The sequence below is a fragment of the Parathielavia appendiculata genome (genome assembly GCF_033297405.1).
Source record: "Parathielavia appendiculata strain CBS 731.68 unplaced genomic scaffold N657scaffold_3, whole genome shotgun sequence".
Classification (NCBI taxonomy): domain Eukaryota; kingdom Fungi; phylum Ascomycota; class Sordariomycetes; order Sordariales; family Chaetomiaceae; genus Parathielavia; species Parathielavia appendiculata.
In genome coordinates, this window is record NW_026944222.1 from 844729 (window position 1) to 867747 (window position 23019).

The 23019-nt window shown below is 53.8% G+C and overlaps 8 protein-coding genes and 1 pseudogene across 9 annotated transcripts in view; 4 read left to right on the plus strand and 5 right to left on the minus strand.

Moving 5' to 3' along the window:
* Positions 1-164: 164 nt before the first annotated feature.
* N657DRAFT_708760 lies at positions 165-1032 on the plus strand (annotated as a pseudogene; the record flags this gene model as incomplete). Its single annotated transcript has 1 exon — positions 165-1032. A coding segment is annotated over one exon (718 nt), but the record flags the coding sequence as incomplete, so codon positions are not given.
* Positions 1033-1650: 618 nt separating this feature from the next.
* N657DRAFT_688421 (uncharacterized protein) lies at positions 1651-3320 on the minus strand. Its single transcript, XM_062796936.1, has 3 exons — positions 3298-3320; positions 2675-3207; positions 1651-2603 (listed from the first exon to the last, which is right to left on the minus strand). Exons 2-3 carry the CDS (start codon positions 3173-3175, stop codon positions 1782-1784), a joined length of 1323 nt encoding a protein of 440 aa, XP_062649501.1. The 5' UTR covers positions 3176-3207; positions 3298-3320; the 3' UTR covers positions 1651-1781.
* A 525-nt stretch (positions 3321-3845) lies between these two features.
* On the plus strand, positions 3846-5351 carry N657DRAFT_613804 (sedoheptulose-1,7-bisphosphatase). Its single transcript, XM_062790422.1, has 2 exons — positions 3846-4179; positions 4235-5351. The coding sequence occupies exons 1-2, from the start codon at positions 3999-4001 to the stop codon at positions 5062-5064; spliced, it is 1011 nt and encodes a 336-aa protein (XP_062649502.1). The 5' UTR covers positions 3846-3998; the 3' UTR covers positions 5065-5351.
* A 642-nt stretch (positions 5352-5993) lies between these two features.
* Positions 5994-6875, minus strand: N657DRAFT_275692 (uncharacterized protein). The gene has a single exon (XM_062786580.1). The coding sequence runs from the start codon at positions 6772-6774 to the stop codon at positions 6082-6084; it is 693 nt and encodes a 230-aa protein (XP_062649503.1). The 5' UTR covers positions 6775-6875; the 3' UTR covers positions 5994-6081.
* An 851-nt stretch (positions 6876-7726) lies between these two features.
* N657DRAFT_669948 (uncharacterized protein) lies at positions 7727-8532 on the plus strand (the record flags this gene model as incomplete). The annotated part of the gene is made up of 3 exons (XM_062795513.1): positions 7727-7772; positions 7823-7872; positions 7995-8532. 3 exons carry the CDS (start codon positions 7727-7729, stop codon positions 8220-8222), a joined length of 324 nt encoding a protein of 107 aa, XP_062649504.1. The 3' UTR covers positions 8223-8532.
* A 2537-nt stretch (positions 8533-11069) lies between these two features.
* On the minus strand, positions 11070-11934 carry N657DRAFT_275723 (uncharacterized protein). Its single transcript, XM_062786581.1, has one exon. It carries the CDS (start codon positions 11835-11837, stop codon positions 11274-11276), a length of 564 nt encoding a protein of 187 aa, XP_062649505.1. The 5' UTR covers positions 11838-11934; the 3' UTR covers positions 11070-11273.
* Positions 11935-12503: 569 nt separating this feature from the next.
* On the minus strand, positions 12504-15097 carry N657DRAFT_275739 (HET-domain-containing protein). The gene is made up of 2 exons (XM_062786582.1): positions 14920-15097; positions 12504-14856 (listed from the first exon to the last, which is right to left on the minus strand). The coding sequence occupies exon 2, from the start codon at positions 14661-14663 to the stop codon at positions 12780-12782; it is 1884 nt and encodes a 627-aa protein (XP_062649506.1). The 5' UTR covers positions 14664-14856; positions 14920-15097; the 3' UTR covers positions 12504-12779.
* A 107-nt stretch (positions 15098-15204) lies between these two features.
* On the minus strand, positions 15205-19583 carry N657DRAFT_688424 (uncharacterized protein). The gene is made up of 9 exons (XM_062796937.1): positions 19006-19583; positions 18916-18938; positions 18833-18852; positions 18428-18772; positions 18325-18365; positions 17836-18269; positions 16936-16978; positions 15719-16862; positions 15205-15660 (listed from the first exon to the last, which is right to left on the minus strand). Exons 1-9 carry the CDS (start codon positions 19260-19262, stop codon positions 15469-15471), a joined length of 2499 nt encoding a protein of 832 aa, XP_062649507.1. The 5' UTR covers positions 19263-19583; the 3' UTR covers positions 15205-15468.
* Positions 19584-22346: 2763 nt separating this feature from the next.
* N657DRAFT_688425 (uncharacterized protein) overlaps positions 22347-23019 on the plus strand; it is a 1580-nt gene continuing 907 nt past the window's right edge. Inside the window, exon 1 of the mRNA XM_062796938.1 lies at positions 22347-22937. Coding sequence (XP_062649508.1) covers positions 22817-22937 — 121 coding nt within the window. The 5' untranslated portion in view covers positions 22347-22816. The remainder of the gene's footprint in view (positions 22938-23019) is intronic.

Genomic DNA, 23019 nt, shown 5'->3' on the forward strand with positions numbered 1-23019 from the left:
AACGCCTGGAAGAGGATCAACATGCAGGGCATACACGGCACGTCGTCGGATGTCCCGTGTTATTTTCGATTCAGGTCGCCACATCCATCCAACAGCAGCTGAAAAACTCACCCAACAGCGAAGTTGAAGACAGTTTACTCACGCATCCTCCGTTACGAAAATGGTCAGAGCTCCTCGCCATCCTCGGCGCCACAGGCCAGCAAGACGGCTCCCTTGCCCATTTCGTCTCTCCGATCCGTCCCTCTCGGCCCACTACAAGGTGCGCGCCATCACAAGAGGCCCACCAAGCCGGCCGTCGACGCCCTTCGAGCCAAAGGGGCTGAGGTCGTCCAGGGCGACCTGGATGACCCAGTATCGCTGAAAGCCGCGCTGGCAGACGCCCACACAGTCTTCATCACCACCCGAACCATCTACGACGACCAGACCAAGGAGCGCGAGGTGCGCCAGGGCAAGGCTGCGGCCGACGCGGCGGTGGCGGCGTACGATTCGCGGGGCGAGGTCGAGGCGTACATCCGCACCCTACCCGTCAAGAGCGCGTTCTACGCGCCGGGCAGCTTTATACAGGATTTCCCAGATATGATAGCGCCTCGGCCTGTGGGGCCGATCAGCCTGGGGTGTACGCTATCCCGAATATCTCCCCCGGCGACTGTGGCTTTCCCTGGATCGACGTGGTGGCAGACACGGGCAAGTTTTTGGGGACGATTCTGGCGGAGCCGGAAGTGTTTGCGGGCAAGACCTTGTACGCGGCGGCCGGGATGCACACATTTGACGAGGCTGCTGCGAAGCTGTCGGCGCAGACGGGCAAGACGGTCAAGTGCGTCATGGTGCCGGAAGAGAAATTCCGGGAGTTCCTGCCGCCGCCGGCGCGGGAGCCGGTGGTGAATGTGTTCAAGTTCGCTGCCGAGTTAGGTATTATGGGCCGGGGTCGGAAGAGCTGGCCTGGAAGACGATGGAGATGGTGCCGCACCGGTTGACGACTCTGGATCAGTACATTGCGGCGAATATTCCACGCTTGTTTGAGGTAGATATTGGGATGGGGTAAAGAAGGAAGCACTTCAAAAAGAAAATATTATACCCGCTACCAGCGGGAATGAAAAAAGAAATTGTGCTAGCTCTGCAGACCGAGGGGATGTTGGCAGCCCAGAAGCTGATCCAATCGGCTCACAGCCCTGCTACTGCGCCATGAACGAGTTCGAGCGCTTGTGGTGTTGTTGGAATTGTTCGCACTGGACGCACTTAGAAGGACCTTCACCTTTCGCCCCATGCTCTGATGCCCCTTCGCCCGGGCTATCCCAACACCTAAGTGCAATTGACGAGCGTCACATGCACCCAACAGCCGAATTGGAGGAACTCAATAATCTCACTGTGTTCCGTTTTCTCCCAAGGGGTTGCGACACTCTGCCCAAGTTTACCGTTAATCAATAAACTTCTAGTTATCTCTTCTGCCAAGATTAAAAGGTGGGTTGCCTGCACAGGAGGTGGTCAGAAAGCTATTGTCTATCCAAGTGGTTTGTCGATGCCCATTATGCAGAGTATTGATGATCGATGGGCGCGAACGCATGAAGACAAGTACTGGATACATGGACATAGACTCGGTATGAAGGAACCCGAAGTGGTGACTCAGACCAGGCATTACGAACCCATAAACACAGAACCTATCGAAGGGCTAATAACAAAAGACCCGAAGTTGCTGGAAAGTGATTCTCACCAAAGTCTGTCTCTCCTCAGGTCTTCCCAGATCTCGGTTGAGCATGACCTAATGCACAGTTCAGCAACCGGTTTCAGTCATCACAGATCTCCATCTGAACGACCTCCTTGTCCTCGGCCACCTCGCGAACGGCAGTGTCTTTTTCTTCACCATCGTTGTCCTGCGTGGTCTCGTTCTTCCCGCCCATACCGACCTCCGCAGCCTGCTTCTTTGCTTGTTCTTCGCCAATGCCCTGCATAACCAGGTCATCATCTGTGTGCCTCTCCTTGGAGATGCTCTTCATAACCCCATCCTTCTTTGCCTTTGCTTTACCCTTTGCGTGTCCCTTGCCCTGATCGTCCACTACAGGATTGCCTGCCTCATTATCACCGCTACCGAACAGCTTGAGACGGGCCTCGTCCAGATTGCTCACGATAATGTCATGGTTTCCGGCTGCACGCTGCTGGAAGATGTCTTCCTCGCCCCTGATCTTGCGCACCCAGCAAGTCTGCATGCCGGCTGCCTTTGCAATGTTCAAGTCGTACAGCGTGCAGGAGATGACCATGACCTCAGAGGGCTGGAGCGGTGCGGCGGTCGGGTCAGGGCCGCGGTAGTTATTTGGGTTGTTGGCGGTCAGGTCCGGCTTGGGGATGTCGACGGTCTGGGAAGTGGTGATGGTGGTGATCTTGGCTTGGGGGTTGTCGTCGTTGCTGGTGGCGGTCGTGGTAGTGGTGAGCTTGGAAGCGATGTCCTTGCTGGAGTCGTCGAGTTCGGAGCAGGAGGAGGAGTCCCAGCCGCCGCGACGGATCGGGTCGCTGAACCAGGGCTCGATGAGGCGTTTCCAGATTTTGGAATGGAAGGTTTTGCGGGCTTCGGAGGGGTCTGTGATGCTGTCTAAATCGCTGGTCGGGATTACCTGTTCCAGTAGTGTCAGCTATGATTGGTTTCGTTTCATCCATGCTTGTTCCAAATGATCTTGGTACACACCGCCTCCAGCGACTTGATTCCCAACTTTTCTACCAGGTTGGCCGCCAGCATGGGGTTGCTTGACGTGGTCGCGAGTCGGAAGTACGGCTGGCGAGCGGCCTCTTCGAGAAAGGAATTGGCATGAGGGTCTAAGCAAAGCTTCCGGATTCCTTCCATCTCGTAGACGACACAGTAGCGTGACTCAATGTCCTTACGTTCATCGTCACTGAGATTACGGACATTGAGTTCCCTTAGAATGGTGTAAAAGTTCGAAGAAGTGCTGAAGGCGCGGAGGATTGCTTCATCTGCCATATCTGGAATATCTCTCCTGGGAAGAATCCCTGAGAGAGCCTTGCGCAATGTGCTCGTAATGGCTGCATCGGAAGACAAAAGGGCGCTCAGGTGGATGAGGATCGCGCGGATCGGGGGAGCGGTTTTGGGAGCAGTGAGCTTGGTGTCGGCCGAATCGGAGCCCGCTAGAGAACGCGTCCTCTTGCGGCCAACAGTTGTCTTCGACGTCATGGTGGGGGATGTGTCGTGATTGGTGTTGGTGACTGATGTTTGGTTATCGATTCCTACGCCTGGAACACGGGCAACGGTGGAGAGAGCGCGAAAGAGAGAAAGCGAAGGAGAGAAACCCATACCTTCAGCAATACCTTCAAGAGCAGGATTGAAAGCGGTGCATGCAGACTGGATGCAATGGGACGGGCCCGTTGAGTTTTGGATTGACTGCATGATGAGAATGCAACAGTGGTGTCAGCCTTGAAGTGCTCACAGAGGTGGAGGAGGAAACAGCTTCAAGTTAGAAAGCAAACTGGTGGCACGATGCAATATTGTTTGTCTGAGAATCCCTTCAAGGCCGTGACCAAGGGACCAACCATTGTGGGACTTGTTGTGCAGTTGTTCAGTACTGCCGTCCGATGTTGAGAGACACGCGCACGCAGTCAGCACTGTGGTCACTGGCCTATCATGAGACATTTCTTTGCCTAGGTCAAGTTGGAGAATACAACTCTAACTCAACTGCTTTGGTGACACAGTGATGCTATGGATCCCTCAAAATAAGTGACCTGGAATGTGACTGTCCATTAGTGTTTACACTCCATTTCAGGGGTCGACCCTAACCCTGAGAGCACCCAGCGACCACTGCAATTTATGCTCATGACGACTGCGGTTTCGGCGTGGTGGGGTTTTTGTTCCTCCAGTTCGAAATGTGAGTCCGAACTTGGATTCATTCACAGTGTATGAACACAGGCATAGCCAAGTACCGCAGAAGAACCAAGTCGATATTGCAAATCAGATCTCCAGTTATTTTTCTACCGATCACGCCAATACACGCATAGCAACAATGGAGACCATTCCCCTGGAGACGCACCTGCGATCCCTCCTTCCCGTGGACGGCACTCGGGAGGCCCTTATCACCTCAGTCATCCCCCGGCTCTTGCAGAGCGTCGCCGCAGTTGCAGACGCCCTCCGCAAGGCACACAATGTGATCGCTGCCGGCACCGCCAACACCTTTGGCGACCATCGTATGTCCCTCGTTTTGCTGAACCCCCATGAACACCAACTAACAAACCATACCAGAACTCAACGTCGATGTCACAGCCGAGAACCTCATCCGCAACGCCATCCTTAACTGCCCCTCAATCGTCAAAGCCAGCAGCGAGGAAGACCCTGTCGAGCGTCCAGTGCACCCAGCCTCCTCCTCCTCCCCTACAGAGCAATACACCCTCGCCTTCGACCCCCTCGACGGCAGCTCCATCATCTCCGCCAACTGGACAGTCGGCACCATCTTCTCCCTATGGGACGGCGCCTCAGCCCTGAACCAACTCCCCTCCAGAGCCCAAATAGCCGCCATCCTCGGCGTCCTAGGTCCGCGCACAACCGCCATAATCGCCCTGCGCATGCCCGACACGGCACCCTCCCAACCCGTCCAAACCTGCCTTGAAGTGTCCCTCGATCCCTACACTAGCACCTGGCATATCACACGGCCCAGTCTACGGCTCTCGCCGCGCTCGACCTATTTCTCCCCTGCTAACCTGCGCGCTGCCGCCGAGGATGAGGCCTACATGTCGATCGTAAACGGCTACATCACCCGACAATACACGCTGCGCTATGCCGGCGGGTTGGTTCCCGACGTTGTGCGCATGCTGGTGCAGGGCCAAGGGGTGTATCTCAGTCCTGCGACGGCAGGGAGCAAGGCCAAGTTGAGGCGGCTCTATGAGCTGTGTCCGCTCGCGCTGGTGGTGGAGTGCGCTGGGGGTGAGGCGGTGGATCCGGTTGATGGGTGTAGGGTTCTGGATAAGGAAGTGAGAGATTGTGGGGAGAAGGGGGCCTTGGTTTGTGGGAGTGCGATGGAGGTCGGGGAGGCTGTGGGGAAGCTGCTTGTGGGTACAGGGGAGATGGGGGCTTGAAGCTTGGCTTTTTGGTCTAATAACAAGGCGGCATTCTGGGTACACAGGTCAGATTTTGTTGCTCTAGGATCACGGGGGAGACAGAATATTTACTGCATATTTTGAGGCCTGCTCTGGGTATTTGGTTTCGAGAGGACAATAGAATTGGAAGTTCCAGTCGTTTTTCTCTGCGGAAGTCCTGGTCCTATCCATGGGCAACGGATCAAAGAAATGCGTCATAACATGATGTAATTAAGCTATCTGCTTGGCCCAGAAAGGACAATTGTCTTGAAACAAAGGAAACGCTGTCATCTTAGAAGATAGAGATAGGAGGCAGCGTAATGGTTCGGCATGCTACTAGTTTTGCGAACGCATTATGATTAGACTTATAGTCCAACCCTCACTTGTTTATCACTAACGTTAGTTATAGTTAGAACTTGTAACTTTGTAACATCAGGACAAACTATCTAGTATAAAGAATTAGCTAACTTATTCATTTTATTATTTCTCTTAACGTTATCTCTTTATTATCTTTCCTTAATGTTACCTTCTTTTCTTTCCTCTTCTCTTTAGTTACTCCTCTTTACCTCTTTGTACTTCTCTTTACTTCTCTACTTTTCTTTTTCTTATCGTTTCTTTCTGTTTCTTTTCTCTTTCTTTTTCCTGTTAAACCTCCTTTACATCTTATTCACTCGGAAGCACATGTTCGTACCAAATTATCACGCATGATCGTACCAAATTATCACGCATGATCGTACCAAATTATCACGCATTACCTGTCGCTTGGGATAGTGCTCCAACCTTCCTATCTATCATCCGTCTCCTTATTGCGGGGCAGCGACTTACGCACCCCGGTCCATGAACTCCTTTATCTCATACAGCGTCATGTTTGTGATCGACCCAGCCACCACCAGCTCCATTCCCCCCAGAAAATGTCTATCTCCATCCGGCTCAACATGCTTTGCCAACTTCATGCGTGCCGTGCCCTCCCTGACCAACAAGAAGTGCGGTACTGGACGCAATGGCAATGTTGGATCCTCAACATCGTTCGGGAGGAGTGTGTCTGTTCCCACCGCAAACCATGCTAGTTCTTCCTGCGGCGGCTCCACGCCTGCCAGTCCCCCTCGGTATCCTTGATGATTTTAGCCATCGGTTTGCTGACCGCCTCGATTGACATGCCGCGGCCGGGATATGGTTGAGCAAGGCGGGTTGCCAGGCTGGGTGGGACGGTAACGAACGGGAGAAGTCTGTCGATGCGTCGATAATTGACGAGAAGATCCAGGAAGTGGTCTTCCAGGGAGATACAGCAGTGGTGATGGAAATCAGTCCATGTCTGCCCGTGGAGTAGGAATCGACGCCGCTGCTGGTAGGAGATGGCGCGAGTGCAGGCTTGGAATGCCACTTTAGCTCGACCAGGCCAGCAAGGGATTGGATGCGGTTCATGGCGGTTGTCCAATCGTGTTTTGCATTCCCGAGGGGCCCGCGGTCGCGTAACCAGTCGGGAGGGATCTGGGAGAGGGAACTCGACGGCCGTCTTGGATATCTATGGGCATAGTCTTCCAAGGTTTTCGCGGCGTAGAGGCTGAAGTTGTTCAGTCTGAGGTTGATGTCTCCCACAGGGCAGAAGCAGGAGAAATGGATATCGAGGGTTCGAACAGCGGCGAGGTTGAGCTCCAGCTTGTCCAGGGCCCAGTGAAAATCGTCTCCATGTATCTGGAATATATGATACATCGACGGGGCCGCTTCGGCAGCTATCTGCTTGCATGTGAAAAGCAAGTTGGTCCCTGGATTGAAGCGGGTTGGCTCAGCGGGCCAGAACGGCTTGTACTCCCACTCTCCGCATGCATAGTCGTAGCTTCGTTGGCGACTCTCTGATGGAAACTCAAGCAGGTGGTTTGCTTAATCCGTGTGGATGTGAAGCCCGCCAGGCATCATCACCACCCTCTGAACAGACCGTTGCTCGCAAGTCTTTTTGGGTGGGGAAAGAGTGAACAGGCTGAATCATCCCTCATTCTCAATGCGGCGGGTCTCTGGGCAATCTGAAGTTGTAACGGCTGTTCCGTGTACGCTGGGTTCACCAGCTTCCCTTTAAATGTGTTGGATGGGCGCAATGGAGTAGAGTAGCCTCCCTCCACTGTGCCGTTCGCATCCCAGCCAAGCCTCTTCGCCGTGCGCCGTACGAAATTCTCAGGAACCGGGTCCTGGAATCGGACCTCTCTGACGATGCTGAGCATCTCGAGACCTAGCCAGAAGCAATCCTACTCCACGTCCCACATGAGTAAGCATACCCTTTCGATGTAGCGATCGGTGTCGTACCGGTCGCGGAAACAAGGGGTGAAATAGACGTCTAGAGATTGCATGCGAGCCCAAACGCAACCTAGTAGCTCAAACACCGGCATCCAGTCCAGCTCCTCACCACCCCAGTGGGATGATATCCCGCAGTATTGAAGGCAGTGATAATAAATGGTGAGGTTGCGGATCCGGGGGACTCGATCTGGATCCAGACATTTGAGAAGTCTCCATCCTTGGGCTGCATCTGAGCCCAGATGGATGGTCTCGAAGAGATAATGGACGCCTCCTCGTTTATCTGCCGCGACGTGAGCAGGAGACCCAGGTGCTCGGTGGGGAAATAAGGCTGGACGCCGCGCTCCCAGTCACGGCCGATGGGGTTATCTTGGAGAACATGGCAGTATATCTGGCCCCGAGCCCCTCGCGGCAGGCCGAGAAAAGTCAGACGTCGGCGGGTGTGAAAGCGTCGGCGGGGTTGAATGCGCAGCAGCGGGCGAAACTGTTGCATGCGTCGCTGGAGAAGAAGCTGCTTTGATGACGGTATGTTGATATTTGCCGCTGCGACAGAGGAGACGAATGTCATCTTGGCTGGACGTGAAACCGAGCCGAGGATGGGAGGAAGTGGCTGGTCTTGTTAGATCGAACTGATCAAGTATATACAGGACGTTACAAAGAGGAAGAGAAAGAGGAAGAGGAAGGAGAGGATTAAGAGCAACAAGAGGAACAAGAGGAAGACGCGTAACAAGAGAAAGAAGAGGAAGAAGAGAAAGAAGAGGAAGAAGAGGAAGAAGAGAAAGAAGAGGAAGAAGAGAAAGAAGAGGAAGAAGAGAAAGAAGAGGAAGAAGAGGAAGAAGAGGAGGAAGAGAAAGAAGAGGAGGAAGAGAAAGTAGTGGAAGCAGTGGAAGATGAGAACGTAGAGAAAGAAAACGGTAAATGGGAAAGTTGTTTCTCTCTAGTCCCCTGGGAACTGAGTGGGGAGCATGGGAAGGGAGTTGAAGGGTGAGCCCTGGGAGTATTTGGATAATAAGGGACAACTTCATAGAAGGGAACCTTGCTGAAAGTGATGCTTGCTGCTCAATTTGCCGCAAGTTCTCTGCAAAACCACAGCGATGTTTGACCTGGCCGTCGAACGTCGGAAATGGTTATGACCAACCTATATCGAACTTATATGGCCATGGTTTGATCGCAGATTGCAAACGCAGAAATCGTTTGATGAGCAAAGTTTTGTAGGCTGCAAGAACGATTAAGAAAAGGGCGATGGCGAGGCAAGAGTGATGGCGAGAAAAAATCGATGACGGACAGGGCAAGTGATGCTGAGGACAGTGTGAGAATATGGCCATGAAATGCGCGATAATTATGTGTGGAGCTAGGCAACGAGTATCGTCAGTCTGTCTCTCACATGTGAGAATGGAACTACTACGAGTATTTCCGGTAGGCTGGTTGGTAGGCGGGTGGACGCAAAACAGGCATAAGTTGCATGCATCGAATGAGGGAGAGAAGGCCAATTCAGCCCTGCCATTCACTGTCCGCCGAACGGCCACCGTCGAAGAGCAATAAGAGGTCGAGTGAAGGAACGTTTCGCGAGGAGACGGACCCAGAGAGATTTACATCACCAGGGGTCGTGAGCCACCAAGACTCATCGCCCAATAGCATGATAGGGGCAGTGCCGAGTGCAGACAGATGGGGGTCGCATTAAAAAGAGCCGGTGACAGAAGGGAATTGAGCTTATGCATTTTCCAGTTGGTGTTTCCTTCAAGCCGGCTCACTCATGTTATCCTAACCCACAACCACTAGCAGAGAAAATGGCAGAATATTGAGGACCTAACGCACAGAAGAAGGTCATATGGGCTATAGGAGACCAGGATTCATTATAGGAAATGTACAGTACTTGTCGATGCATGATAGGTGCCCTTTTGGGTTAAGCCCGCCGCGCAAAATAAATTGCGTGTATGTGTTTTCCACAGACATGCCGCGAAAGTGCGAAGCCTGCTCCATGGCTCTCCCCTCTCTCCCATCCTGTTCCTAATTTCCAACTCGGACCTCGTACAACGGAAGACCCGATAGCAAGGCTGGGGCAATCTCCTTAACGATTTCATGGCCCGGTGGCGGACTGACGGCGTAGAGCACCCGCGAGGGCATTGAAGCAATCATCAACGATGCGCTAGACTGGGAGAGCAGATGCGGAGCGACATCTGCAGCAGAAAGACGGCAATCATCCACTTTACTCACAAGGCGTACGAGGCCGACTCAGAGTCCTTCATCAAGGGCCAGGTTGTTCAACCAGAAGACCACATCCAGGGTGTAGAGGTGGTCATGGATGCGAGGCTCAGATACAAGGAACACATTGCAAGGGCATCACCCAAAAAGCTGGAGGCAGCGTTGGGATCGAAGCGGCTCAGGGGCCTATCTCCACGCATGGCCCGACAGCTGTTCCCGTCTATGGTCCCCCCGGCAGTGGATCCAACGTCTAGATGCACGAATGCAATTGGAAAAGCCGCGCCAGCCATCAACAGGGTGCAGAGAATCGGGGCACAGGCGATTGTGGGAACGTTCAGCACAGTGGCAACCAGCGTAGCGGAAGCAGAAGCTCATATCGCCTCGGCCTAAGATTGATTCTGGAGAAGAGTGGTCAAGTCGTGGACGGACATTCACACCCTTATGGAAACGAATCCACTACGCAAAGCCGCCTCCCGAATACGAAAGTACAGAAGATCGTACCGCTCGCCCTTCTACCGGGTGGCAGATTTACACCACGGTTTATGGAACAGCCACAGCGCAGATGGAGACGGGGTGGGCAGTGTGGATTGCCGTCAGCAACTCTGCACGAACGGCATGATAGGAATGGGAGGGGTCGTCCGTATCCCGCTATCTATGCGCGGTGGGCCGCGAGACGAGACGTTCAAGATGACTCTAGCGTAAGGACGGAACAGAACCCATTCTCAGCAGAACTTGCAGCTGTCCGGCATGCGTTGAGGTTGTTGCGGAAAGTCAGGGACCGCTGGATCATACTCGCTACGAGCAACAAAGCAGCCGTGTTGACGCTGAAGAATCCACGCCAGCAGTCAGGCCAACAATATATCTCCGAGGCGTGTAAGCAATATAAACAGCACGGGACGCTTGGAATGCGATCTCAGTCGTGTGGATCCCAACGACCGGCGAAAATGGGCTCCTAAAGATTGCCAAGAACAAAGCGAGGGAGGTAACTCAACAGAACGCTAGGCAACAAGCCCAAGGACTCGGGATACGATCAACAACACTCCGTGTTGCACGGGATAAGCGGGTGTCGGCCAAGTCTCTGCCAAAGAAAGTGGGTAGGCTTTTCAAGAGAGTCGACACAGCGTTGCCAGGAAACCACACTCGACTGCTATACGACCACCTATCACGGAAGGAGGCCGGCGTGCTCGCTCAACTCAGGACGGGCATAGCCAAACTCAACATATACCTTCACCGCATCAAAGCAGCATCGTCAGACCAGTACACGTACGGACAAGCAAGAGACAGTCGGGTACTTCCTATTTCGATGTAGACAATAATAGACTGAACACCGGGCAGGGATGCTTCAATGCATAGATATCCACAGGGGCAACCTCTCATTCTTCATAAGAAGGAAGTCGCCCTCGGATGACAAGAACTGGCCCCCGGGTATGCAAGCGTTGCGCGCAACTATACGGTTCGCAATGGTTCCAGGCCGTCTGGACGCAGACGAACCACAGAACGGGACAGTATAAACCCGTCACCACTAACCTACCACTACCCATCTCGTGCTACTCCGAGTAAGCACGCTTCAACCGCCGAGGATATGACGTTGAACACTTGGAAAATGGTCTTCAAGCTGGCTTACTCGTGATACTACTAACCCACGAGTACCTGCAGAGAACAGGGTAATGAATTGAGGTCATAACGCACAAAATGAGGTCGTATGGGCTCTAGAAGACCAGGTGTCATCTTGGGAAATGTTCTCGTAGATGCGTGAAGTTGCCCTTTCGGGTTAAGCCCGCCGAGCGGAATAGAGCGTGTGTGTGTGTGTAAGCTGAGTACTGAACCAAATGGGAATGATGGCAAGTCAGCACAAACGGGTGCTCCATGCGGTATCCACTCGTGCCCGTCAGCGAAGTAAAACAGACACCCTCTAATTCTATCTTGGCCATCTCCTCAACAGCAGCCCCGAGCAGAGCTTCACATTCATGTTCATCGACCCGGACGCGCCGACGCCCGACGACCCCAAGTTCGGCTACTAGTGGCACTAAGTGGTGACAACCATCCCGTCTCCATCTTCCTCCGAGCAGCGGGAAGCGCAGAAAAAGGGTGTGAGCGTGGGGGACACGGGGAGGACTATGACCTAGTACCTTGCGCCGGGTCCCAAGGACGAATCGGGCCCGCATCGGTATTTGTTTCTGCTCTTTGCCGAGCCGGAGCAGGGGTTGAAGCTTGAGATGAGCGACGTGGGCGGGAAGGAGTTTGTTGAGAGGCGAAGTTTCAGGGCTGAGGAGTTTGTGCAGAGGCATGGCTTGCGGCTGGTTGGGGTGCAGTGGATGAGGGGGGAGAAATATCACAATGAAGTGGGGTGTCCTGCCTTGGTCGCTGTGTCTAGAGTTTGAACTTTGAAACTCCTGTTAACGTGTCTATAGTCTTCCGTACAAGCCTAAACCACTCGGTAATGACCATTGGATCTCCGCACTTCGCCCTCTGGTAGTCGTATCTACGCGTCCAACGCGTATGGAGCTCCGGCTGGCGCTTGACGAAGTCGTAACTAAGCCCAGAGCTTACCGACAGGGGGCGCGTCGTAACAGTTGGTTGGCCGTATCTTCCACACCACGTATTCTCGGCGGAAAAGCTCGCTCAGATAGCTCAATTATGTACTGAACAAGAGCCTCTCTTCGGAATCTCTAAGCCGGCGCGAGTTGGGCGTATTATCGCGTCGTGCAGCCTTGCCGTCGCGTCGTCGCATAAGTGTCGCGGGGCTGACTCGTAGATCTTCGCTGCAGCCCGAAGACTAAGAGTGTGGTCATTTTTCAGAGCCTGAAGTGCCAGAATAACTCTGGCTTCGTTGGAAGGTGAGGCCATGGTTAGTGGTCGAGGATTCATGGTTGTGGTTAGTTAGAGGATGCGTGACGCGGTGGAGAGTTTTTCACTCGCTTAACGTTGACGTTATCTGTTTCACTCGCTTATAAGCCACGTTAACAGCAGTAGTTTCTGTAACTATATAAATTTGACATTGATGCAATAACAGCTGGTGCTCGAACAAACCTACGACCAAGTGCGTTAATCAGAACGTGTGATGCCGCTCAGTGCTTGGAATGAAAAGGACAAAAGCTTGAAAAAATCCCATTCTCTCTCCCCCGGCCGAACTGGAACTTGACATGAGTCTGTGATCATATCTTACAAGGCCGCCCCTTCATCAACAATCTCCAAAAATCCGGTGAAAAGAAAATAGAACTGATGGTCCTTCACTCCAAAAGCGTGAATATTGTGCTAGCATCGACCTGGATTTTTAGTTTTTTCTCGTTCTCCAGGGAACTCCATCGATTTGTGTAAAAGTCCTTGTCTGGGGCTGGGCGACGCATGTCGCCCGTGACTAATGCTGTGCCGAACACTCTTGCCTTCTTTTCAATGTACCCGTCCCCTGCACTTGTTGAAGTATCCCTGACCAAGAGGGCTCGCCTCGATGAGCGAACCCAGCAGACGAGGTCTCTAAGCTCAACGAGACCCGAGGCCACGCCCATCTTAGGCCAAGAGGGTTTGTCCCGGGTGTAACTCTTCGCCAGGTACAGCCGGGGCTGAACAGATGTCAAAGGTTTGTCTGCCCCTTGCTGTAGTGTATATGGAAACTGGATCGTGAGGTTGTTATTCCTTTTTTCAATTTGCTCGATGCACCCCCTAACGGTCTCTGATCGGTAGTCATTGCACTTCGCGGTTGACCAGAAGACGACAGAACTTGGCCTGTTAAAGCACATCTTCTCAACATCTGAATCATTGGACTCAAGGAGCGTGCTGACCAAGTTGTCGTACTCCTTGCGAGCCGGCCCCAGTTCGCCTGCTGGAAACAAGCGCTGGATGGCAGTGGACCACCCTGTAGTGCCGTGGGGGCTGGAAACGACCTCCCTGGCGGAAGGTCCAACGCCGAGGATACAGCCAAGTGGAATCGCATCGAGGTGAAAAACGAGAGCGCTGTCCGAGTCTTCGATAAGCTGAGTGGAGTCGACCTGGTCCTCGTGCTCCTTCCCGGGCGAGATCCAACTCCAGGGCTCGCTGTGGTTTTCCATCAGAAGGCTCTTCACTAGAGCTCCGACCGGGAGGATTTGGGATTCCTCCTTGAACAGACCCCACATGTTCATAAACACCATGGTATCCTTCCACACTTCATACGGAGTCTTCTTGTAGTCCATCGGAAACTCTGCGGCGTCCGAGGCAAGCCCAACGAGCCCGTAGACTTTGTCTCTCACATCGGAGCATTTTGCTGCCTTATGATCCTCGAGAAGTCTCTTGAGGGTGTGAGAGTCGTTGTACTTTTCTTTGCGGAGCAGTCCGTCCAATCGTAGCGGCCCGGTGTTCCCATCTCCGTTGTGCATCGTGATCAGCTGAGCAAAACGCTCCCACGACAGCGTTTGAGTTCCGAAGCAGACCCGGAGCTTCCTCGCTCGGCCGATCTCCTGGATTATCCAGAGACGACCCCAGTAATCGTCCTTCTGCAAGCATCGAACCATCTCCTGCTGAATTCTCTTGTCGCGCGAGGAGTCGTGTTCTTCTGGCTTCTTGTCCTCTTCAGACGTTGTCTCATTAGTCATCCTCTTTTCAAAGGTTTGGTAGCTGCTCCCCAACCAGACCACGACCGTGCCTGCTCTGAAGTAGATCTGACCCATGATCGGGAGCTGTCGGTTCCGCTCGGCCCTATTACTCTGGTTGATGCAGATAGCGTCAATCCAGAACGGCGGTTGCGCGTTCCCGGACGCAACTTCGTTGCGGAGGAAGATGAGGGCATCCCGGAGGTTCTTTCGGACATGGAAAGGATGGCCATTCAAGATCATGGCATCCTTCCCTTCTTCGGGACCCCACATATAGGACAACGCCTCATATTTGGGCCTGCTGCCGAAGGGCACCTCCTTCAGAGTGCAGACCACAGGGCCGTCATCGTGTGTAGCCGGCTCTATGTCAAGTAGCCGTAAGCTATTTTTGGGGAGTTCGGTCCCCCGGTAAGGCAAGGTGTTGTCTATGGTGGGACTCGCGCTGCTCATGGGGCTCGCGACTGGATCGCCGTGAGCGGTGAGCCTGCGCGACCGGTTTGCGCTCACTGTTTCTCGATGTAACTGGCTTCCACTCATGGTTGGAGACATCAATGGAACTCGAGTATCCGTACCTCAGGGGTCAGGAAAAGCCAGAATCAAGTCGTAGTCCCCGCACGAGAATCCGCAACAATTCAGAGCCTTGCCCTTGTGCGACACAAGCCCCGCTCTTGCTCTTTGTATTAAAACCAACCAACAGCACTCGCTAGCGACGCCGCGAAGGCAACTTGACCAATCGGGACTCCTGGAAAGCATCTGAATTTTTAGGATTAGAGAGGTTTTGGTTGATATAGAGTCCAGCACTTGCCTTCACGCATTTCTAAGAGACTAAGTTGTTGAGAACAGACTGAAGCCCTGATAGCAACGCAGGTCCGTGACACCGTCCCATTCCATTAGTTTACAGAAACGGGAAGGTGCCGAGCCTATTCAAGTCTGAGGACTGAGGTCGCGTCGTCTCGGGTGACCTGCCGGCGATTGACAAATAGGTTGCCGACCGTCGCACCATGACCAGGGTCCGGATCCATTCCAATGAATGCGAATGCGAATACAATTCATTAACGCCCGGCGGGCAGACCGAAAGGGCAACTATTTTAATCTGACTTGTTATACATTTCCCGATAATATACGTTACCTAGAAGAGATGATCTAGTGGGAGAGGTGGAATGAGAGTTGTTGGCGGGTGATGGAGAAATTACAGTTCCCGGCTGGGATGGGAAATAGAAGAAGGCAGCCGGTTCACCTTGAGTAGGACGAAAAGCGAAATCGCCACCAGTTGGCTGGTAGAGAAACAATGCCGCCACATCTAATGCCCGATTTCACTGGGCCTGATCCCTATTGTTCGGCCCTGCTGTGCTCACTACAGCTTAAAATCCGCATTTGACTTCTCCCAGCCATCATCCCGGTTCTCCCTGGCGGCCACCCTCTCTGATAGCTTCACTTTGAGGGCCCGCGACCTGTCAGTGCAAAGCTCGTACATTGTCGTCAGATTGAACAACAATGTGTGCGATGATCGACCAGAGTCGACAAGCTGCTCGAGCAACGCCCTGCCCTGCTTGACGTCAGCAACCATCACCAGTGACACACCACATCAAACACCATGAACTCACCTCCTGCATCCTCCCCACGTACAGCAGACAAACCGCCATATTGACCCCAACCATCTCGTCATCCACCTTCTCCTTCAGCTCGGCCCACTTCCCCAGCGCAGCTTCAAAGTCGCCATCCGCCATATCACACAGCGCCGTCACCACCCTCTCCTGCACTCCATCCTCCACCCCATCTCCAGCACCCACACATCCCCTCGCAGCAGAGACATCCCCAAGATGCAGATACAGCAACGCCATTCGGATCCTCCCCATCCCCGCGCCAACAGATCCTTCCTCCTTCTCCTTCCTCAACGTTTCCAAATGCTCCACCGCCCCCGTCAAATCATCCATCTCAACCAGCGCCCCAGCGACCCGTACGCCGAGATCCGCCAACCGCTCCTTCCACAGCTCCATAGCCGAGTGGTCGTGCGCGGCCTTTGCCTCGCCCAATCGCACCCTCGCCTCGCGCGCCAGGTCGTAGTAGCTCATGACGGCGCGGCGCGGGTCGCTGAAGCCGAGGGCTTGGAGGCGGACGGCGAGGACGCGGAGGGGCCAAGGGACGAGGTGCGTTGGATTTGCCGTGGCAATAGCAGTAATGGTAGTGGTAGTGCTTACGGCACTGGTGATGATGGTGTCCTCGGGGAGTTGCTGGGCAGCGGGGGAGGAGGAGTAGTAGAAGGCCGAGTGCAGGTCGCCCAGGGCTTTGACCTCCTGCGCGGCGAGGGCGGTCGCGTCGAGGAGGGTTAGGCAGGCTAAGCGGGTGTAAAGTAGGTCGAAGATTTGAGCGTGGTCTGTCGGATCCAGGGCGCCGCTTGTGAGGCGGTGGGCTGCAGCGATGGCGGCGGCGCGGAAGTAGCCCTGCGATAGGAGGTCAGGGATTGGGGTGTCCTTGGACAGCTGGTTGGGAGGGTTGCGGAAAGAGGGCGGGTTGTTGAGCGGGGTCAGGTCGTGGTAGATTTCGGGGCGGAGGAGGTACGAGAAGTCCTTCGGGCCGTGCCGTGCTGGGGCTATGCCGGGGGTGAAGGATCGCTTGCCGGTCGGGGCCGGAGAGTGGGCGGGGGATCGGGGCTTCATGAGTGACCTCGGGCTAGGGCTTCGTGGTTGGCTTCGGAGGGAGAGGGTTTGCTGAGCGTGATCGGCAGAGAGCGGTGATGCGAGGGGCCCGCTTGCCGGGGAGAGTGTCAATGTCAGGTTACGTGGGAGTGAGATACCGTAGAGAGAAGGAGTGAAGAACTCACTCATCGTCAAGTGGGCCTTTAGTGGATGAGCGAGGGCGAATCGCTGTTTAAAGTTAGCTTAAATGAGCTCGAAAATGAGTCGAAGATTACAGTAGCAAGCCACACTTGTGACGACGACGACGACGACGACGACTGCATGTAAACGAAAAGGAGATTGCTGGACAGCGCTGTGGATGTGTGACTGAGTAAAGACACACTCTGTCGCTCACCTGCCTTTCATTCCTGATCTTGTTCTTGTGTGGCTTTTGGGCCCCGATTCCTCTGGGCCATCCATTTTCCAAGGCTGCGCAACTCTTAGGATTTGGGTCTTTGATGAAAATTCAGATTTAATAAAGAATCAGGACGCGAGGATTATTCAATTGAGTCGAGTTTAGAAAGAGTGGGGCATTTCCCCAGCTAGAGCAATTGGTGCTGGAAGCAAGGAATTGCTGACACCCTAACCCTCACAACCGAACTGCCTACACAATAATTTGCGTTCTTTGGAATCTTGGTGGCTTCCCTTCGGCGTTTCCCCTGAAACCTGAATTAATAAAGAGCATCGATCGTCGGCTTCGTCCCGTGCTGGTTCTCGCTCTGGAGGCATCATCACCCAACTCTCTCTCGGTTTCCCACTATTTCCCTTGTGAAGCCTATCCAGGTCCTCTAGCCTCGTCTCTGATGTCTCTCTACGCCGTAATGATGTAATCGGATTCTTGCCAAGTCGAATAGAGTGGTGCAAACAACAAGCACAAATTACAATGTCTCGCTGATGGGATCTTGTCCCGACAGTTACCCACTCCTCGGATTACGCATCACAGGCCCAAGTACCACTATCCTTCCTCTAGACTTCCTGCGCGCTTGCTGCTTGCGACCCCGCAATGCTCGCACACGCACACTGCCTCTCGTCCACTCCCCACTCACTAGGCGCCTGCCACTGACGCCTCTCCACAGTGTTCACACCTTTTGGCGTCTTCGAAGTCGACCCCGTCGCCTCCTCGACATGTCTACGACCTGAATCATTCCGCGTCACCTCCTCGGCCTGTGTACGACCTGACTCATTCAAAATATCCATGTTGAGCTCGTGCATCTGCCCTCCTCCGCAGCCGCCGCCGCCGCTGTTGCTCCCACGACTACTGCCGCGACTCCCCGAAGGCACGATGACGTTCTTGGCGCTGCCCAGCCACTGGCGGTCAAAGGTGTCGATTCCGAGCTGTGGCTGACAGACGTCCGCCAGCGGCAGCGAGACGGACGCCCGCTGCTCGGTTGACTTCTTGACCACCTTGCCGAGAAGCTCGGCCATGTTCATTTCGATGTTGAGCTTGGTCAGGCAGACGAGGGGGTGCGCTTGGACATAGCTGGGCGGATGTTAGCACTGGGGTCGAACGCGCGTCGTGTATATGTGATGCTTACACTGCGTCGTCGCGGAGGGACATGAGCCCGATGAGCATGACCTGATTGAGGAGTCAATAACTGTGTCTGCTAGCATGGCGGGCGAGCCGTGAGTGAAACATACGTCGAGCGAGACTGACAAGCACGACATTACCAGGTTGTACCTGTAGACGAGGTTGTACTGCTTCAGTCCGCCGGCCACTAGCTTAGACTTGACGAGCCACATGAAGTAGCCGTTGAGGCCCATGTCGATGACGGCAAAGATGGCTTTTTCCATGCGGTCCCAGATTACATTAATGCGGATCCACGTCTCGCTGATCCGGAGCCGTGCCGGCACCCATATGACAAAGACGCTGATGTTGATGAGGCCGATGGCGATGAACAAGCCCAACTTCAGGCGCCGTGCCTTTTCCGGGTTGTAGAGAATGAGAGAGAGTCGGTTGGCCAGGATTTGCATCAGACATTGAATCTGGTTGGCGTTTTCGTCAGTCCTGGGATGCTCGTCGTTCGGTTAAGGCAGGGTACTCACCTGGATGACCCAGGTCACCACTGGCCACATAGATGCCGTATTAGCACATGTTTAAAGATCACCAGAAGAATGCTAACACGTACGCATGAGGACGAAGAAATGAATACTGTACAACGTGTCAGTCTGGTCATCATACAAGCTAGGTGGTCAGCTTGATCCCACGAGAGACGCACCTTGGCTGGATCTTGCCGAGCAGATACAGCCAGCAGCACAAGGCCGCCACCATACACATTGAGATAACGGCCCAGAGCATCACGATGTAGGCGTTTGCCCGGTGTCTTCGGTGCCATGACCGATACGACTGGCGCCCGGCCTTGGCCGAGTCATAGACAGCGACGGCAACTGAGGCCCCAAACAAGAATGCCGCCACGAGCAGGCCGACCTCGGATGTCTTCCCTTTTTGGTATCGGGGCGGAACCGGCGCTCCCATTGTCGGTGATCGGCGATCATCAAGAACATGATAGATGCGGACAACCGCACAGCGCGCTTGTCGGTGACTATCACAATCACTCTCAAAGAGTTCAAGTAGACATAAGGTGCATTCGGAAAAGACGAATCGGTCCAGAGGCGACAGAACCTATCCGGAGAGATCAATTCCGTCATCCCGGCTCCCCTGGCAAAGCTTCCTACCGCATTGCTCTGGACCAAGGAGCTTGCGCCACCCGTGGCGCTGATGCTCACATCAGCCTCGGAGGGTGCCCCGCGCTCCGAGTCTAGACTGGATGCAGGCCGACTTTCAAGAGATGATACAGCTAAGATGTTGTGGGTATCCCTGCCTCACAGCGATTGACTGCGCGCAGAGCGACTTACCACGTGTAGTAACCTGCGAGTCAGTGCCAATGTGCCATCCCCCGCACGGCACATAGGCTCGGGTCTCTTGCTACAAAACAAATCTTCGCTCACCCGGCTGAGGCAGGCAACTGGTAGTCTAGACTTTATGGTAGCCGAACTTGTAATGTCTTACAATCATCCGCATCCAGCACAGTAGCACTTACAAGGTTATGTCAGTGACCGCAGTGTGATGATCATCTGCTTCTTATTCTTGTCTTTGGCCCGAGAGATTGCTCTCAATCCCTTGGGGCTTTGAGCCATGACATAGACTCACCTACCCTAGGTAGCATGACAAGCTTCCACTGTTCTCTCTCCGAGTTTCCAACTAGTACATGTAAGTCCTTCAAGTTGCCAGGATAACAGATGATCATAATAATGCCCAATACTCACTTTTAGTAAGACGCTTCTAATTACTTATTCGATTGAAGCACGGCATGTTTCTCTCAGCATCCACTCATATGCCTGGGAATCATATTATGCCTCATTTCACACGAATAATCCAATGATCTAACCAACACCGAGTCTCCTTCACTACGCACAATATGACCACCACTCACCAACGAGGACGCGAGGGTACAGCGGCTTACACGGTCCCCGATGGGGACCAGCGAAGCCTGTGGGCTGCGTACTGTTTGTCGTTGTGATAGTCGACAACGTGGTGGTGCTTGCTGTGGTTTGGTGGTCTGGTCGTAAAGCTCGGCAGTTGAACCCCCCGCCCCCCGCCCTCCCCCCGGCGGACAAGATGCTGTCCAAAAAGCCCGGATTGCCATGTACTTGTGACATGCTACTATTGTTTGTCAGTGGATAAATCTTAGCAGTGTCAAGAAAGGAAAATTGCCCGGTGTCAAATAGCACAGTCCATCAACCCCTGACCGGCCCCTGACTACATGTAAATGTGAGGCATGATTTTGGGCAGCCAATTGTACTGGCTGCAGGTCCTCTGCCATCAGTCTTGGGATGGGGCGTACATACTACAAGCAAGCTTGCAGCAAGTCTTGCTGCTGACGTCGATCAAGGCGAAGGGGCGGTTGCAGATGGCCTTTCTCTCCAGTTTGCTTCGGACCGTTAATCCCATCAAGTTGCCAGTGATATGTCAATATCCACCGTCCTCTAGATGGTACCTAGCGTTACGGCACGCAGCTGCTACTTGTAGGAGAGTTCGACATCGGGAAGAACCGTAATGTTAGAAATTGACTGCCGGGCAACGAGTCGCTCAGCATTCAGCAGACAAGGAACCTGTGCATTTTCAGCCATCCGTGCCATTGACTTCCACCGTCATCGGCATGACTCACTATTAAACTTCATAATCCTAAGATCAGGGAGCGGGGCCGAGAATCTCAACCTCATGGATATCATGATTACCCCTGAATTCAGCATAAGGTATCTCAAGCTTCCTGTTCGGCTCGGTTCAAGGGAACTTGTCAGGCGATGGATGGGCTTTGATCCTGCGACTGTCGGCCCCTGTTTGTCTTAGCGATTGCTACAGCAATATCTGCGTTGCTGGTGTATGGTCAACTAGAAAAATTAACTCCCCTGAACTAACTCTCCAAATCAAGCAAGGCTTACCCTCCAACTGAGCCACTGGGAGGCAGGGGCTGCCTCCGGGATGTGGGAGAGTCCACGGACCCTGTTCTCACCCTTGGTTGGACGGGAAGTCCCAAGCAAAATCTATCCGAGTCCCCCTCCTTCAGTTCTCCTGGCGTGCGCGCGTGGATGGCATCTACATGATTCAAGCGACCATAGTTGAATCTGGAACCATACTTCCGTGCTAAAAGCGTGGACGCTCAGCCTTGTTTCCGTTCGGTTGCGTGATGTGAGGTGCTCGCGGCTTGATATTGCCATTAGCGGTGTCGTCCACCATGAGCCATGAACATGGACATGGTCTACTCCGATCCTTCGTCCCTCAATCATCTTTATCGCGTAGAAAGTTTCGAGCCAGTGAAAATTGGGCACAGAACTCCTATGGTAGTGTGCCTACTGAATGGGCTCTCCAGCGTGCTCGACTCGTGTTTGTTTCAGATGGCTGATCACCAACTTCCTGCATCTGTGACGGTCTGTCCTATTATGCCATAATTGCCAACCATCTATTCCCGCCTGTGTACGGCCATTAGGTGATCAACTTGACTATAAATCGGAAACGCTGCCGCTATCATGTCATTTGCTCGGTGACGTAGATCTCATTTCCAACGGTTGCAACATGGACACTTCAAGACGGTCTAGGGCCCCGGAGTCTAAACTGAGCTCTGTCTACCACCCTCCCGGCACTTGACACGGTAAACTTCTGCCAAGAATGCAGCCAGAAACCAGGGACGTGGCATGCAGTGATCGCCAGACCAATACCGGCCAACGGCGGCTATTCCGCAGGACTGTACAGATGGGACGCGACTGGTTGCAAGCGCCAGACACATCACAAACCTGGGAAATCTTGATATCGGCTAATATGGCCCCATAACTGTCGACTAAGTCAATGGAATTTCGATGGTCTGTAAGGGAGGTGTACAAAAAGGAACGGGACTAACACGGTCACGGAGTGTACTCCGGATTCATGAAACAAGGTGCATTGTTCCCGACATGAGGCTTGCGTAATTCCCGTGGTCTCGTCTCGCGAAACAACCGAGACCATGGCCAAGAAACCAGACATCCACCGCCCTTTTGGTTCGTTATTAGCCTGCCGAGGAATCTACGGGTTTGCAACGTTCGTTACACCCCCGCTCCGTTTGGATTAGAGTTGATCTGCACAACTCTGACTTGCCGTCGCGAAGTGGGCCAGAACTACATCTCCAGGTGCATGGTTGGCGAGGATGATCATGACCCAGAGTTGACTGGGACAGCATCACCAATCCCAGGGATGTGTCGCGCAATATTGCGTCCTCTGCCACCGGAGCACTTCGACCAAGACCGAGCATCGCCCTTAGGACTTACCTAGAGATGAAATGAGCACCTCTCCAGGAAATCAGGAGTGACTGTGAGGAGGATAGCTCTGTGACCCTGACGAGGGCCCCGAAGAGAACCAGTATATAACACCCTCCGGCCACCTCCTGTGACAAGACCTTCATTCACCAAGCGTCTCAGCTCTATTTCTTTCAGGGCCCCAATTCGAACAGTCCGAGTACACACCCGCAACCTGTACTGTACACAATCTGACTTGTCAAGATGACTCGCAGTATCATCACTCTGCTGGCGGCGGTCACTGCTCTTCAGCAGGCCGTCGCTGCGCCTGTTGCTCAGGGCGGAGGCGACAACGTGGCTCCCCCCACTCCCAGCGGCCCCCGAGGTCCACGCCCGACTGGAGGCTTCCCGACTGGAGGCTTCCCGACTGGAGGCTTCCCGACTGGAGGCTTCCCGACTGGAGGCTT